The 13,191-nt window shown below is 50.1% G+C and overlaps 1 protein-coding gene across 5 annotated transcripts; it reads right to left on the reverse strand.

The window, feature by feature from the left end:
• Nucleotides 1-1,117: 1,117 nt before the first annotated feature.
• Nucleotides 1,118-12,456, reverse strand: LOC133370355 (ADP-ribosylation factor 6-like). Of its 5 annotated transcripts, none has more exons than XM_061596548.1 (2): nt 11,903-12,456; nt 1,118-6,366 (listed from the first exon to the last, which is right to left on the reverse strand). In XM_061596548.1, exon 2 carries the CDS (start codon nt 6,332-6,334, stop codon nt 5,807-5,809), a length of 528 nt encoding a protein of 175 aa, XP_061452532.1. In that variant the 5' UTR covers nt 6,335-6,366; nt 11,903-12,456; the 3' UTR covers nt 1,118-5,806. The 5 variants fall into 5 exon arrangements, with proteins under 5 accessions (XP_061452532.1, XP_061452536.1, XP_061452533.1 ...); XM_061596552.1 differs by lacking the exon at nt 11,903-12,456 and adding an exon at nt 11,292-11,452; XM_061596549.1 differs by lacking the exon at nt 11,903-12,456 and adding an exon at nt 11,288-11,375.
• Between the last annotated feature and the right edge of the window lie 735 nt (nt 12,457-13,191).

Genomic DNA, 13,191 nt, shown 5'->3' on the forward strand with positions numbered 1-13,191 from the left:
AAGACACGGACGCAGAGAGAGGAAGGGAAAGGAAGGAGATAGAGCAGCAAAGACAGACAGGGGAAAAAAGGAGTGGATTTGATAGGCGTATTTTCACGCCTTATAATTCCACTGCGATCGAAGTGTGCTGATGGTTGCTGAGACTACCACTCCCATTGCCCCTGACTTTTAGTCGAGCTCACTGGAGCTGATGGGAGTTGGAGTCCAACAGCATCCGGAGGGCTCAGTGAGTTCCCCGTCCCTGCTTTAAGGGCTAGAACCTCCACTGTGACTGAGATGCTGTTAGGTGGACTGAACAGCTGTCCAGCACAGCAGCCTCGCCGAGTGTACCACGGCCACCTTGCTGGGTTGAGGAGCGTGTGTAACAGTTTTACACCAGCTCAAGGCGCATTCCCTAAAATCAACCACAAGCTGAAGAGGGGACACCATCTCTGGTGGCTAGGCAACCTCCAGCTGCTGTTCTCCCTTCCCTAAGGTCAAACCAGAGCTTGGAAAAGTTACTTTTTTGAACTACAACTCCCATCAGCCCCAGCCAGCATGGCGCTGGCTGGGGCTGATGGGAGTTGTAGTTCAAAAAAAGTAACTTTTCCAAGCTCTGGGTCAAACTGCCTTGCGTTCCTCCACACCACCCCTGACAGATGCAAAACAAGCAGGAACCCTGGAAGCAGAGTATCTCCATTACACTGTATTTCCACTGTTACTGAAAAATGGCTGCCTGTCATACAAAACTGTACCTGCTGAACGTCTGCCTGTTGTGTAGCTGTTGGACAAGAAAAAGAACAGAGCAATCCAACCTTATCTGGGCACAAAGTTACCAAAAAAAAAAAAAAGACCTGCAGGAAGTAACCACTTCAATGATAAACATGAACTCCTGGCTTGAAATTGCTACTTACCTAGTCGCTTGTGGAGAGTCGGAAGTGCCTCCAGGTGACCAGCAGGAAAGCTCTTTACTAAAGTCTAATTTTGGGGACCACAAATGACTAGCAAAGGTCATAGACAAATGCAGGCAAGTGGACAATCATAAAACTTGGGGCTTATCTGAAAGGGTGATGCAAGCATCTCAAGGGAAGTTGTAATTTTCTTTCTCTTTTAAAAAAACCACAATTTTCATGAAGGCTAGAAAGAAAAATCATTTATTTTTGTTTATTTTTTTAAAAAAACGTTCACTGAAGTGAGCCCTTGTTTATAAAGATTAGGGGGTTCTCCACCCCCGCACCCATAACCACAAGAAACATTTGAACTCCCCCAACCTGAAATAAAAGATTCTAAAGAAATTCCAGCGTTACATGTACAGTACATTTGTGTATGCAGATCAGCATCTGATAAACACCCCCCCACATTTTTCTAGTTGGGGAGAAAGAAAGCATAATTTTTTGTTTTTGTTTTTTTAAAAAAACACAACCCAAAACAAAACCAGTGTATTCCAGTCAGACAGCTGCAGTTTTGCTTACAAGCGTACCTTGTTCTTCCCTTAAGGAACTGAGAGCTCTTATTGAAGGCACAGAAAACTTCCCAGTTATGTTCACACACACACACACACACACACCATTCCCACCCCCAAGCCTCATTTGTGTGTGATCTGGGAATAACTTTAATGCGCCTAGAACAACTATATAGGCAAAAAGGTGGGGAGGGGAAGAAAGCTATTCAACAATGTGTTGGAGAAATTAAGTGCCTCCCTATATCACCCTAACCATTTAACTTCTGAGTCAGGGTCACTGAAGTGCATGAATACACATATTTTAGCGATAAGTTCAGATCTTTGCCCATAGATTAAGGCATGATCCACCCAAACTGACCACCCCATCCAGCTTAATTAGCACCCAACTGTGCTCTAAAATCTGGCGCCCAAATTCTAGGAAGAATAACCATCACCGTGGCGCCATCAACACTCACCCTTGTGTTAGATTCTAACAGGTTTGTTTTAGATGGTTATATTAATCTCTGTTTCATATTTGAAGGTGTGGGGGCCAAACAATGCCATCTTTTTTTTTAAACCTTACTTCAATGTAAGATAAAAGCACCCCCAAATCGTGGGGGCAATAGCCAAAAGCAACATTTTTCTGGAAAAAAATGGAAGAGGTGCAAAAGAAACCAATCCACCAGAGAGAGAAAAGGACAGAATGAGAAGGGTTCCCCCCCAGCCTGAATTCCCATCACGCAAACTCCTGACAACGCACACATCCCACACATTTCTTGCAGCGTAAATTGGATGATCCCGAATGCCTAAGCAGATGGCGCTCACCTGACTTTTAATTCCCTGTCGTGCCAACGCGATTGCCCAGGAATCCAATCAAGAGATCCCAAAAAACAAAGCAGTTCTGTTGGAATGTCAAGGGAGGGGGGGGGACAGAGAGAGAAATGTGTGTGTTGTGGATGGGTGGGTGATAAGAAATGATTTTGGAAACAACAGGAGCAGCTAGCAAAGGAATGTCAAGAGTTACACACACACACCACAACCCATGAATAGTTTCAAAACATACTTTCAAGTGCAGTTTCTAGACATTGTTAAACAAAGCTTGTTTGGGGGAGGAAAGATTATAACCAGAAGTGAAAGAGGGAGCAGACTTGCCCCCTTAAAAGTTTTCCACTACATGGGGTCTGAGCAAAATGAAAAGTTGGCCTTACTTTCAAAAGGCACAGAAATGAGTGCCGGAACTTCAGTTTTGCAGGGTGGCTGTTGCCGATTTTGAAAGGGCGTGAGGAGGAGGAGGAGAAGTACATTTGCACAGAAATTGCAACCATTAAATTCCGGCACAGGGTTCTTTATCCAAGTCAGTTTCATGAGTGAGATGCAAAACTAAACATTGCATATCATCTCAGCCCTGGGTGCGGGGGGGAAAGGCACAGACAGCTTTGTTGCAGGTTCGGTAGGCGGGCAGGAAGGCAGATAATATGGAAGTCGCTAGAACCAAGACCAAACAGAGAAATACAGAGGGAGTTTGTTGCAGATGTGCGTTGAGCTTGCTGAGCTGTGCAGAATCCCTCCCCTCCCTCCCCCTACTGAAGGGGGGGAGGAGAGAGAGAGAGAGAATGCTCTTTGTGGGAGTTATGAGTCATGCTCTCGCAAAAGGAGATCACGCCCAGGGAGCGGGCAGGGGTGGGAACGTGGCTGGAGGAAGGGTGTGCACGATTTCTCTGTAGGGGCAACAGCACCAAGAGTCCCTGTAAGGTCCCAAGGTGTGTGGGGGGGGAGAGAAAGGTACCTTCCCTACAATTCCATCATGACGACTTGGTATTTTCCAGCTACTGAATCGTTTCCTTCTCTCCAAAGTAGAGGAACAACCTCCCAACCCCCTCCCCCCAAAACTCTCCATATTCAGGGACTTCCTTAAGACACTTGGATGCAGCTTGCAAATGGGGAGTGGGCACCACCATTTACACAAGGGGGTACCAGGAAACAAGGCCTGAGCCATCTGATCATGCAACAGCCAAATCTTTCTCGAGGGAATGGGGGTGACAGCTCCTTCCCTCCTAAAAAATCATCTCCACTGAGAACCTGCCTTGCTGTGCCACCCCTGCAATCCACACAGTCCTTGCCTGTTAGTTCAGGTGGCAAAAGTAAAGCCAAAAAGCAAAGACCTAACCAGGCCTTGTCAACAGCCAGTGTGGTGCAGAGGTTAAGGTGTTGGACTACAACCTGGGAGACCAGGGTTCGAATCCCCACATAGCCATTCACTCACTGGGTGACCTTGGGCCAGTCACTGCCTCTAAGCCTCATGAAAACCCTATTCATAGGGTCCGCCATAAGTCAGAATCGACTTGAAGGCAATACATTTACATTTTAACCAGGCTTTGTATTGAAGGAAAGGTGGGGTTTTTCATTCAGCCCATTGGTTCAACCAAAAGGCAGAGGCATCAATTCAGAAGCTTACACGAGGTAAACCGAGCAACACATTTCCCCATCACCACCACCACCTTGGGAAGGAAGGGTGTGGGAGAACAGCGAGGAAAGCAGGAATCCCTGAGCAGAGCAGTTATATTGGGAAGTGAAGCAGTTCAAGGTTAAAAGCCAGGCATTTAGAGAGGGGAGGGGGCATCTGGGAGTGCCAGGGTTCACGACAGCGCAACAGAAACCCTTTTTCCCCAAATTGGTCACTGCTGCTTCAGAATCAGCCTCAAAACTAGGGTAAGACAAGAAATGGAAAGAGGTCTTTCAAAACAACAGAAGGGCGAAGTTGGGGCAAGCGGACTCCTGGTGTTCTGGGCAAAGAACCCAACCTCTTTGGTTCGTGCCTTGGACTTGGGTCAGTCTAAGGTGCTGGAAACCCAGTCCCCATCCCTACAAATCACATTAAGTTATCAACTTCATCCATGAGATTAGAGGAAGAAAAATACATCCATGCCCACCACGTGGAACAGAACCAGCAAAGCACTTTTCTCCTCCAAGACACACACACCCCAGCTAGGAGAACACAATTCCCAGGGCTGGAGGTTGGCCTCAACCAGTTGAGGCTCAGGTACCAACCATGTAAAAGGGCAGCAAAGAGGGTTGAGTTAAAACCAGCTTTTGCCAACCTGGGGTCCTCCAGATGTTTCAGACAACTCCTCCCATCAGCCCCAGCCAGCGCATGCTCGCTGGGGCTGATGGGGGTTGTCATCCAAAACTTCTAGAGGGCACCAGGTTGGCGAAAGCTTAGTTAAAGGGCCCTCTCTCTAAGATGGAGAACTTGGCAGGGGGGATCTTTAGCCAAGGATGCGGTTCAGAGGTGGTGGTGATTTCCCCTGCCTGGGAAAAAAGATTTGGAATTGGAACAGCACAAAACAACAGAGCCCCAGCTTGATTCAGTGGACAGGTGAAAATGAGGAACATAGAGCAGGTACAGCCACCTCAGAGGCAGATGCAACCCCAGAGTTGCTGCCCCACCCCTCACCCACGAAGGGAAACCCGGAAGAAAGATCCTCGGCAAGGATTTGGGGAAAGAGAGCCAGCCACATCTCCGATGGATGGCTCCTTCAGTTCCACCAACCTTGCAGTGGGGGAACTGGTTTGGTCGGGCGCAGGGCGTGCACGCCCTTGCCTACATCAAGCAGGCAACCTCAGCAGGTTGAGCAGGTCAAGAGAGGAGGACAGACAGAGCGCGAGGACAGGGTGTTCCCGGCAAAGGCGTTAAAAGGCAAGGCATTCCAGCATGCAAACATCCCCCAGCACCCAGGAGAGCATCAGAACTGCGGTCTCCCCAAAAATATGCAAAAAAAAAAGAGGGGTAGAGGTTCCTCTCGGGGTGGGCCCCTTCAACCACAGGCTGACAGCGAGCAGGATCCAAGGACGGAACTCTAAAACTGGAGACGGAATTCCTCACTAATAAAGATCAGGAAGGGGGGAAAGGATTTCTCTTGTCATAATGCCGTCCCCCACCCCCAGCAAACTACAATTATGGCGACGGCAACGTCAGCGGTTCAGCCGAGACAGCTGAGCTCTCAAGCTAAAACTGTTTTGGGAACACTACAGCTTGGAGAACCACGGGAGGTGGGGGGGGAGGCTTTGGGAGAGAGGGAAGGGACACGAACCTAGCAGTCCCAGGCAGCTTGCTTGTAAGGGCTGGGGCCAAGAGCCTCTGTCCCATCAGCATACATCAAACACACACACACACCCAGGACAGAGAAGGAACCTCTTGCTTCCAAATCCAAGCCTTGGATGGTAAAACTCTCCATTTCTGCCAGAGCAAAGAATTTTTAAAAAAGTGTTGGGGAAGAGAAAAGGGGAAGGCAATCAGAACAGAATATATGCTCCAGGATTCATTGGTTAGAGATTTTGTGTGTGCGCGCACGTAAATTATATATAGATATATATATTGCCCTAGAATTACGATTTGTAGTTGGAAGTAAGCCACATTAAACCTTCATAAAGTCCTTCTCCCGATGTAGCACAAGATGGCTGGACATACCAATTTCTGTCTCTAATGCGAGTGAGCCCCAGTTTTTCCTGGATCTCGTGTGGTTTCATGGCGTCGGGGAGATCCTGCTTGTTGGCAAACACAAGAATGATGGCGTCCCGCATCTCCCGGTCGTTGATGATGCGGTGAAGCTCTTGCCGGCCTTCGTCGATCCGGTCGCGGTCAGCGCAGTCCACCACGAAAATCAAACCTTGGGTGCCAGTATAATAGTGTCTCCATAGCGGACGGATCTTGTCCTGGCCCCCTACGTCCCAGACGTTGAACTTGACGTTCTTGTAGGTCACCGTCTCCACGTTGAACCCGACCGTGGGAATGGTGGTCACTGGCTGACCCAACTTAAGCTTGTAGAGGATGGTCGTCTTGCCGGCAGCATCCAGGCCCAACATCAGGATCCTCATCTCTTTGTTGCCGAAGATCTTGGACAGCATTTTCCCCATGGCTGCGGGCAAGTACCACAGTCCATACAAGGCTGAATGGGGTTGAGGGAGAAGGAGAAAGGGATGGAAGGGGACAAAAATATAGAAATTACCATGTGGAATCTGATTTGCAGTCTGAGACCCTCTGCTCTCTGCTTCAGGTTATGATTGGCCCAAGTGGGAAGGAGCAAGTACTTGCAAGTGTTGTGGCCTAGACTGGGCGAACTCAACAGTGGGTGGCCATTTTGGAAGCATCCCCATGGCAACCAGTGCTCTGGCCTACATTCACCCTTACACCCAAACGCACTTCCTGCTCTAGCTGAGTTCCTCCAGTAACAGCCCCCTTTTTGCTTCAGCCAATCCATCACCATGTCCTCCTCCAATCTGCACACAACATGCTCTTTGAGTGGCACCTCCCCACCCCTACCCCCACAAATGAATAAAGTCATTTGGGGTGGCAACCAATACCAGGCAAAAGTTATAGAAAACAGTCTCCTGTGGCGACTTGAGAATCCGTTCTAGGGGATCAGGAAGGAATCTTTTTGCAAACTGGTAGAGAGCTGGTTCCTTCTCCTGTTTTTTCCAGGGCCCAGATATGTCAGAAACACGCTAATGCATTCAGGCTAGTTTTGAGGGCTAGTTATGTTCATGGACTTGACTCCTGCTATCACCATCACAGCTCTGACATCTAAATGGCAGCTTTCAAACAGGGGACAGGAAGTGAGGGCTACGTGGTAGTCACAGAGGCAGAGATACTAGAGTCACACTCTGTCACACTTTGGGGCTTGAATTTGAACAGGTTTCCCACTAACATCTAGTACAAAGTACAAATTATTGTTATTTTAACCAACAAGATACAGAGCATAGCCACTCTACACCCATAGCTAACCACAGGCAATGAAACTTTTCATTTTTTCTGACAATTTGGGCTAGGTGTCACTCTATTGCAGGGGTAAGCAACATAGTGCCCCCCATATATTACCAGACTACAACTCCCATCATCCCTGACCATTGGCCATGCTGGCTGGGGCTGATGGGAGCTGGAGTCCGCCAGTTTCTGGATGGCAACACATTGGCTACCATTGCTCTAGTGCAGCCTTTCCCAACTTTTGGGTCCCCAGATGTTGCTGGACTACAACTCCCATCAGCCCCATCCAGCATAGCCAATGGTCAGGAACGATGGGAATTGTAGTCCAACAACATCTCGGGACCTCAAAGTTTGGGAAACGCTGCACTAGAGCACTATGGGGAAAGGCTGCTCTAGTGAGTCTCTCAATTTATCCTTGCCTTTCCACCTTACCGTCTTATGATTGCTTCTCACTTTCGGACAGCTTCTCTCTCCATTTTTCAAACCACTTCCTTTTTTTCAGACCAGCAGGTCCCAGCTTTCTTCTCTATACTGCCTCTCGTGAACCAACCCTTAACTGTCATGTCTCCCCCATTCCTACACTGGTCAACCAACGTACACAGGAAGCCCTCTGGGATGGGCCAGCATCAACCTCAAACGTCCGATCTATCACTGAGCTTACTGCTAGCACTACAGTGAAGTGAAAGAAACCAGCGTTATGGGTCCAGCACACGACAACAATTGCAATTGCGCACAAGAGATCTGCAGTTGCTTATTTTGTATGATCAGTTCTACTTCTATTATTCACAGGGAGGGGAAAAGAGCGCTAAAAGGAACAGAAGCCTCCCCACCCCCAAAGGCCACTTAAAATCCTACCAATCCCACTTCTGCCTCTGGCTACTTGACAGGGCATTACCCCACACACTGATTTTCAGTCACAAGGTCTAGAAACTTGCAGGGGTTTGTTTTCTCTTAAGCTAAGGTTCTCATAATGCTGAATTTTGCACTGGGTTTTAAATTCTGCCCTTTCCCCCATATCCGAGGCCTTGGAACCAGCAGCAGTGCAGGAGTGGGGATATCTAGACCCTCTAGATCAGTGTTTCTCAACCGGTGTGCCTCCAGATGTTGTTGGACCACAACTCCCATCAGCCTCAGCCAGCATTGCCAATGGTCAGGAAAGATGGGAATTGTGGTCCAACAACATCTGGAGGCACACCAGTTGAGAAACACTGCTCTAGATATTGTTACTCTACAATTCCCATCACCCCTGACCACTGGCCAGGCTGATGAGTTGCGATGGAGGGCCACAGATTGTTCTCCAGTGGAAGCCAAACTTCCATGGAGGTAGTCCATTGAGGGGAAGGGCCACAACTCTGGGGTACAGTATCTGCTTTGGTATGCAGAAGGTGCCAGGTTCAACCCTCCCCCCAAGGCCAAGAAAGACTCCCTGCCTGAACTCCTGAAAAGATCCTGCCAGTCAGTGCGGACAGTACTGAGCTAGATGGACCAACGGTCTGACTCTCTATAGGGCAGCTTCCTATGACACCTGTGACTGGGGCCAATAGTGCCTGATGGTGGGATTAGACAAATTCACAGAGCACAAGGCTATCAACAGCTACAAGTCATGCTTGCTATATTCCATCCCCAGGATCAGAGGAGCCACGCCTCTGAACGCCAGTTACTTGGGAACGCAGCAAGAGACAGCTATTGGCTCTCATGTGCTGCTTGTGAACTTCCCATAGGCATCTGGCTGGCCACTGTGGGAACAGAACGCTGGCCTAGGCAGAGGGCTTCCATGCCCTTTCCCCAAAAGCCACACCTCAACTGATCTGGGTGCCCGAACAGTTCAGACAGTAGGAGCCCCCCCCCATTCTCTCTTCCTGTGCCCTTAAATTTAACATGTGCTCAGGAGCTGTATTGTCCTCACAAGCACCCTGTCATATGTTAGAATTTTCCATTTCACAGATAGGGGAATTGAGATTGGGAGGCAGTGCATGGAACCCACACAGGACGTTGGGAGTGATTTAAGTCCTGTTAGTTCCAGCCGAACTTAAGAGACACATCCTTTGCTCTGGAGTGTTGGCCAGGGACTTGGCCAAGGTCATGTAAGAATTCAGCCCAGGTGGTGGCTGAACCCTGAACCCTCCCGTAAATGGCATCCAAGGTGGGCACTAAAAATCTGGAAACTGCAAGAAGCAGTGTGCCTGCCCAACCCTTTTTTTCCTTGAGCCCAGAATATGCAGGGACTCTTGGGAAATGTCTGTCCTAATCTCCTAAGAGGTAGACAGGGAGTGACACAAAAGGCACGTGAAACTGCACACAACTCAGCCTTCTCTAGGCCAGAAGTTATCCCCTTGAATTCTGACAACCACCCTGCAAGGTAGGCTAGGCAGAGATAGAAAGACTGGCCCAAGGTCACCCAGTGAGCTTCTTGGCCAAGCAGGGATCTGAATACTGGCCTTCTGCAGACTAATACCTGCCTCAACATCACATGAGATCTCAGTGACGGTGATTTCCCCCCACATATAATCCCAACCTCCCTCAAGGGACCAGCTATGGAGTCGCAAGGCCTCATTTCGGAGAACCTGCAAATGCTCCAAATTCCTAACCTGATTCTGTGTCCCCCTCCACAGCCCCGTTCCCAATTTCTTTCATTAGCAACGAGAGAATGTGACCTTCCATTTTAATGTCTCTCTCACACACACTTGCCCACAGAGTAAAGCCACATTAATTAAAGCCATTATCACCGGATCTCAATGTTTGAAGGTCAGGTTCAAGTTTATGAAGACGTATGCTACTCCTGGACAAATTCAGTCAGAACGGGTGCCTTTCCTTTCCAATCTGGAATTTAATTTCAAGCAAATGTTCTCAGTAAGGTTGAGCAGCTGAAAAAAGTTACGACTTGCAGGTGGGTGGGGTGTGGCAACACTCCTGTTCCCCTCCCAGTTTGTCATTCTGGTTTTCACCGCTTTCTACACCCTCCAGGATGGAGTCCTCCAGTTTTATTTTATTGCCATTTCCATCACCAACCTCCTCTGGCCCCTTTTTACCCAAATGTTAAAACCCTGCGGAGAGCAAGGTGGATAAAAAAAAAAAGGGTTGTTAGGAAGCAATCTTACACTAGCAAAGGAACAGGTGACAAAATAAAATCCCAAGCTTTATACGCGCCAATCTCTCCACTATATTGGAAGCAACAAAACAAAGCAGGAACCAGGAGTCAGGATCGTGTAGCCATTTCAGGGGTTCAGAATCACACCACAAGTTTAAAAAAGAAAAAGACAACCCCCCTTTCAAAATGGCAACCTCCAAGAAGTTGCAGGCTTCTTACCACTGCCACCTTCACAAGGCACACAGCTCTGAGTGGAAACATTTCTTTAAAAAAAATTCGAATCCACAGATTTCCAACATCACTCAACCCCTCCCCTTCCTCACTAGTGCTACAGAGGAATTGAGTCACAGAGATCTACTTTTTAAATGACTGGGGGGGGGTTAAGGGTGAGAGGAGAAGGGAGGCCAAAGGGCACCCTGACAGGAGCGCACAAAACCTGTGCTCTTCTGCCTTTAGAAGTTGGCATGTCCTTGAGTGAGAGGCTGAACAGCCGTAACGACAGAATAAACTGGGCGGCGGCGGCGCTTCATCTCTGGCAGGACGGGAGACGCCCAACCCTCTCCCCAGGGAAACCAAAGATAAATTCTAAGCCCCCCCACTCCTATTCGAGCGCCACGATTGACAGAGCGCAACCAGGGGAGCGGCGCAGATTCGACCCGGGACCGCCATTCCCTTGCCCCGGTTTAAACCCAGCCAAGGACTCTCCAAGCAGGGAAAGGAAGGGGGAGGGCAGCCCTTCCCCAACCGTCCACGGCCTCCGATCCCCCCCAGCCCCCGAGACTTGCACAGAGAAGCCCCCTCGCTTTCACAGCCCCGCCGCCCCACTGCGCCACTCCACCTCTTTCAGGCAAAGGGTTCGTGCGCGCCGCTTCCGGAAAGCCAACACGCGTCTGCAAGCCGGAGCGCTCCCCGCTCGGTCCTCCCAAACGGCAGTTTTAATTCAAACCCCAGATCCCACCCCCAAGAAGTTTGTACCGCGTGGAGGGGGGGGAGGCGAGGCACACAGGCGCTCACTTACTCACACACACACCCGTCTGTCCACAATTTCAAGGGAATTAACCCGGCCGAGTTTTGCCAGCCCCCGCCGGCTTCGCCTCCTGCGGCCGCTTCTAAGGATCTCCCCGCGAACCCCGCAGGAAAGGAATCCGGGTCGTGAAGAAGCCCTCCGGATCCGCTCCTCTCGCCCCACGCCACGCCCCCAGCCCCACTTTCAAGGGTTTGCAGACTTTTTTTTTTTTTAAAGCAACACCCCAACCTTTTTGGAAGAAGAGTGAAAAGGGGGTGGGAACGGAAATCGCACTGGACCCCGCTGTGATTATCTATCAAAATCGGACATTTTTTAAAAAAAGGGGTGTTTAAAGCAGGGGTCCCCTAACTCCAGAGAGCAACGCCGTCTCGCTGCACGCCTTGGGCCGATTCCAAAGACTGAGTTTATACGACCAGGCTGAGAGATAAAGAGCACTCCCCCCGCGCGCTTCTCCTCGTCACGGAACACACGTGTAGTAACACCCCCCCTCAGTAGAGAGGGCTTGCTCCGGAGGAAAACACGCGTACAGGATCGGGCCTCTGCTTAAGACAGACCCCCCCCTCGAAAAGCCACCCAGAAAATGCCGACGCCTCACCCCCCACTCACCTTGGAAGAAGGAAGGGGGGAAGGAGGGGAAAAGCAGCCGCCGGAGTAATGCCCCTCCTTCTCGAAGCTAGCAGCGGAGATCAAAGGCAGGCGGGCGCGCCTTTCGAACGTTGGGAAAACTTCCCACTTCCGAAGAACGCGACGTCACAATGGGGGGGTTTCCTTTCCCGGCGCCTCAACGTTCCATGGGCTCCCGAGCTCGCCTTCGCTCCAGCCGAAAGCGCCGCCGCTACTGCTCCTCCTTCCGCCGGCTGCAAAGTCATCCGCAGCTTCCTCTCCCCGCCGGGCCACTCACTTGGCACTTCCCCCACCAGCGCACCCCCGGAAAGCTTTTTGGGGGGCGGGATAAGGAGCAACAGCCTCTTCTGCTCCGATTGGAAAAGCCCTTCTGGAGAAAGGGGGAGGGAGCGGGGGGGGTCTCCCTGCCTACGTTTCCCAGGTTGCCAAACTCCTGCCCGCGTCAGACCGGGCTGGCTGGCTCGCTGGCTCGCTCTCTCCCCACCCCTCCCCGCTCGCAGGCTGTCCCGGAATAGGAAAGGGCGCGGACGGAGGGGGAAAAGAAAAAGGCTCTCCCCCTCCTTGCGGGTGCCAGCGCGCATGCTCCCCGGCCTCTTAAAGGAAGAGCGCTTTCTCGTTTTGCTGCTGCTTCGCCCCCCCCCCCGTTCAGGACGGAGATGTAGTTTGGCTCGTCAGGTCGCAGGAGGAATCGTCGAGCCCAGTTGTTAACTACTCCTGATACCTTCTCACCGTCGTTAGTCCTGCTCGTTGTGCCTTAAAACAGCAGCCTGACAAGGCAGGACATTTTTTCGCGAGCTAAACTTCTAACAAAGAGGAGTTGGGACGGGAAAGCTTTGCTTTTACATTATTTTTGCTTCCCACATACCGAGTCAGACCAACGGTCCATCTAGCTCAGAATTGTCTACACTGAGTGGCAGCAGCTCTCCTTTTCAGAAGGGCAGTTTTCCTAACCCTACTGGGATACAGCAGAGATTCCACCTGGGAATTTCTGCATGCAGAGCAGATGTTCTGCCTCTGAACTATGATCCTGCACCACCATATAAATAGGGGAATACTGGTGACACCCCGATTTTCATTATGCCTGGGACCACTGTATGTACTCTCCATTCCCTCAATAGTTGCAAACTGTTTAGGGCTATGTTCAAGGTCCCACCCTATTCTTGGGTCTGTAATTTCCTTTAAACTGCAGATAAGAGAAAAATCAACTCATTTGAAATGTGGTGTTGGAGGAGAGCTTTGAGCATACCATGGACCGCGAAAAAGACAAATAA

This window comes from Rhineura floridana, chromosome 15, assembly GCF_030035675.1.
Source record: "Rhineura floridana isolate rRhiFlo1 chromosome 15, rRhiFlo1.hap2, whole genome shotgun sequence".
In the NCBI taxonomy this organism is placed as follows: Eukaryota; Metazoa; Chordata; class Lepidosauria; order Squamata; family Rhineuridae; genus Rhineura; species Rhineura floridana.

Bases quoted from the DNA above. Each gene is read 5' to 3' on its own strand.
- LOC133370355 (XM_061596548.1), bottom strand. From the start codon at position 6,334: ATGGGGAAAATGCTGTCCAAGATCTTCGGCAACAAAGAGATGAGGATC.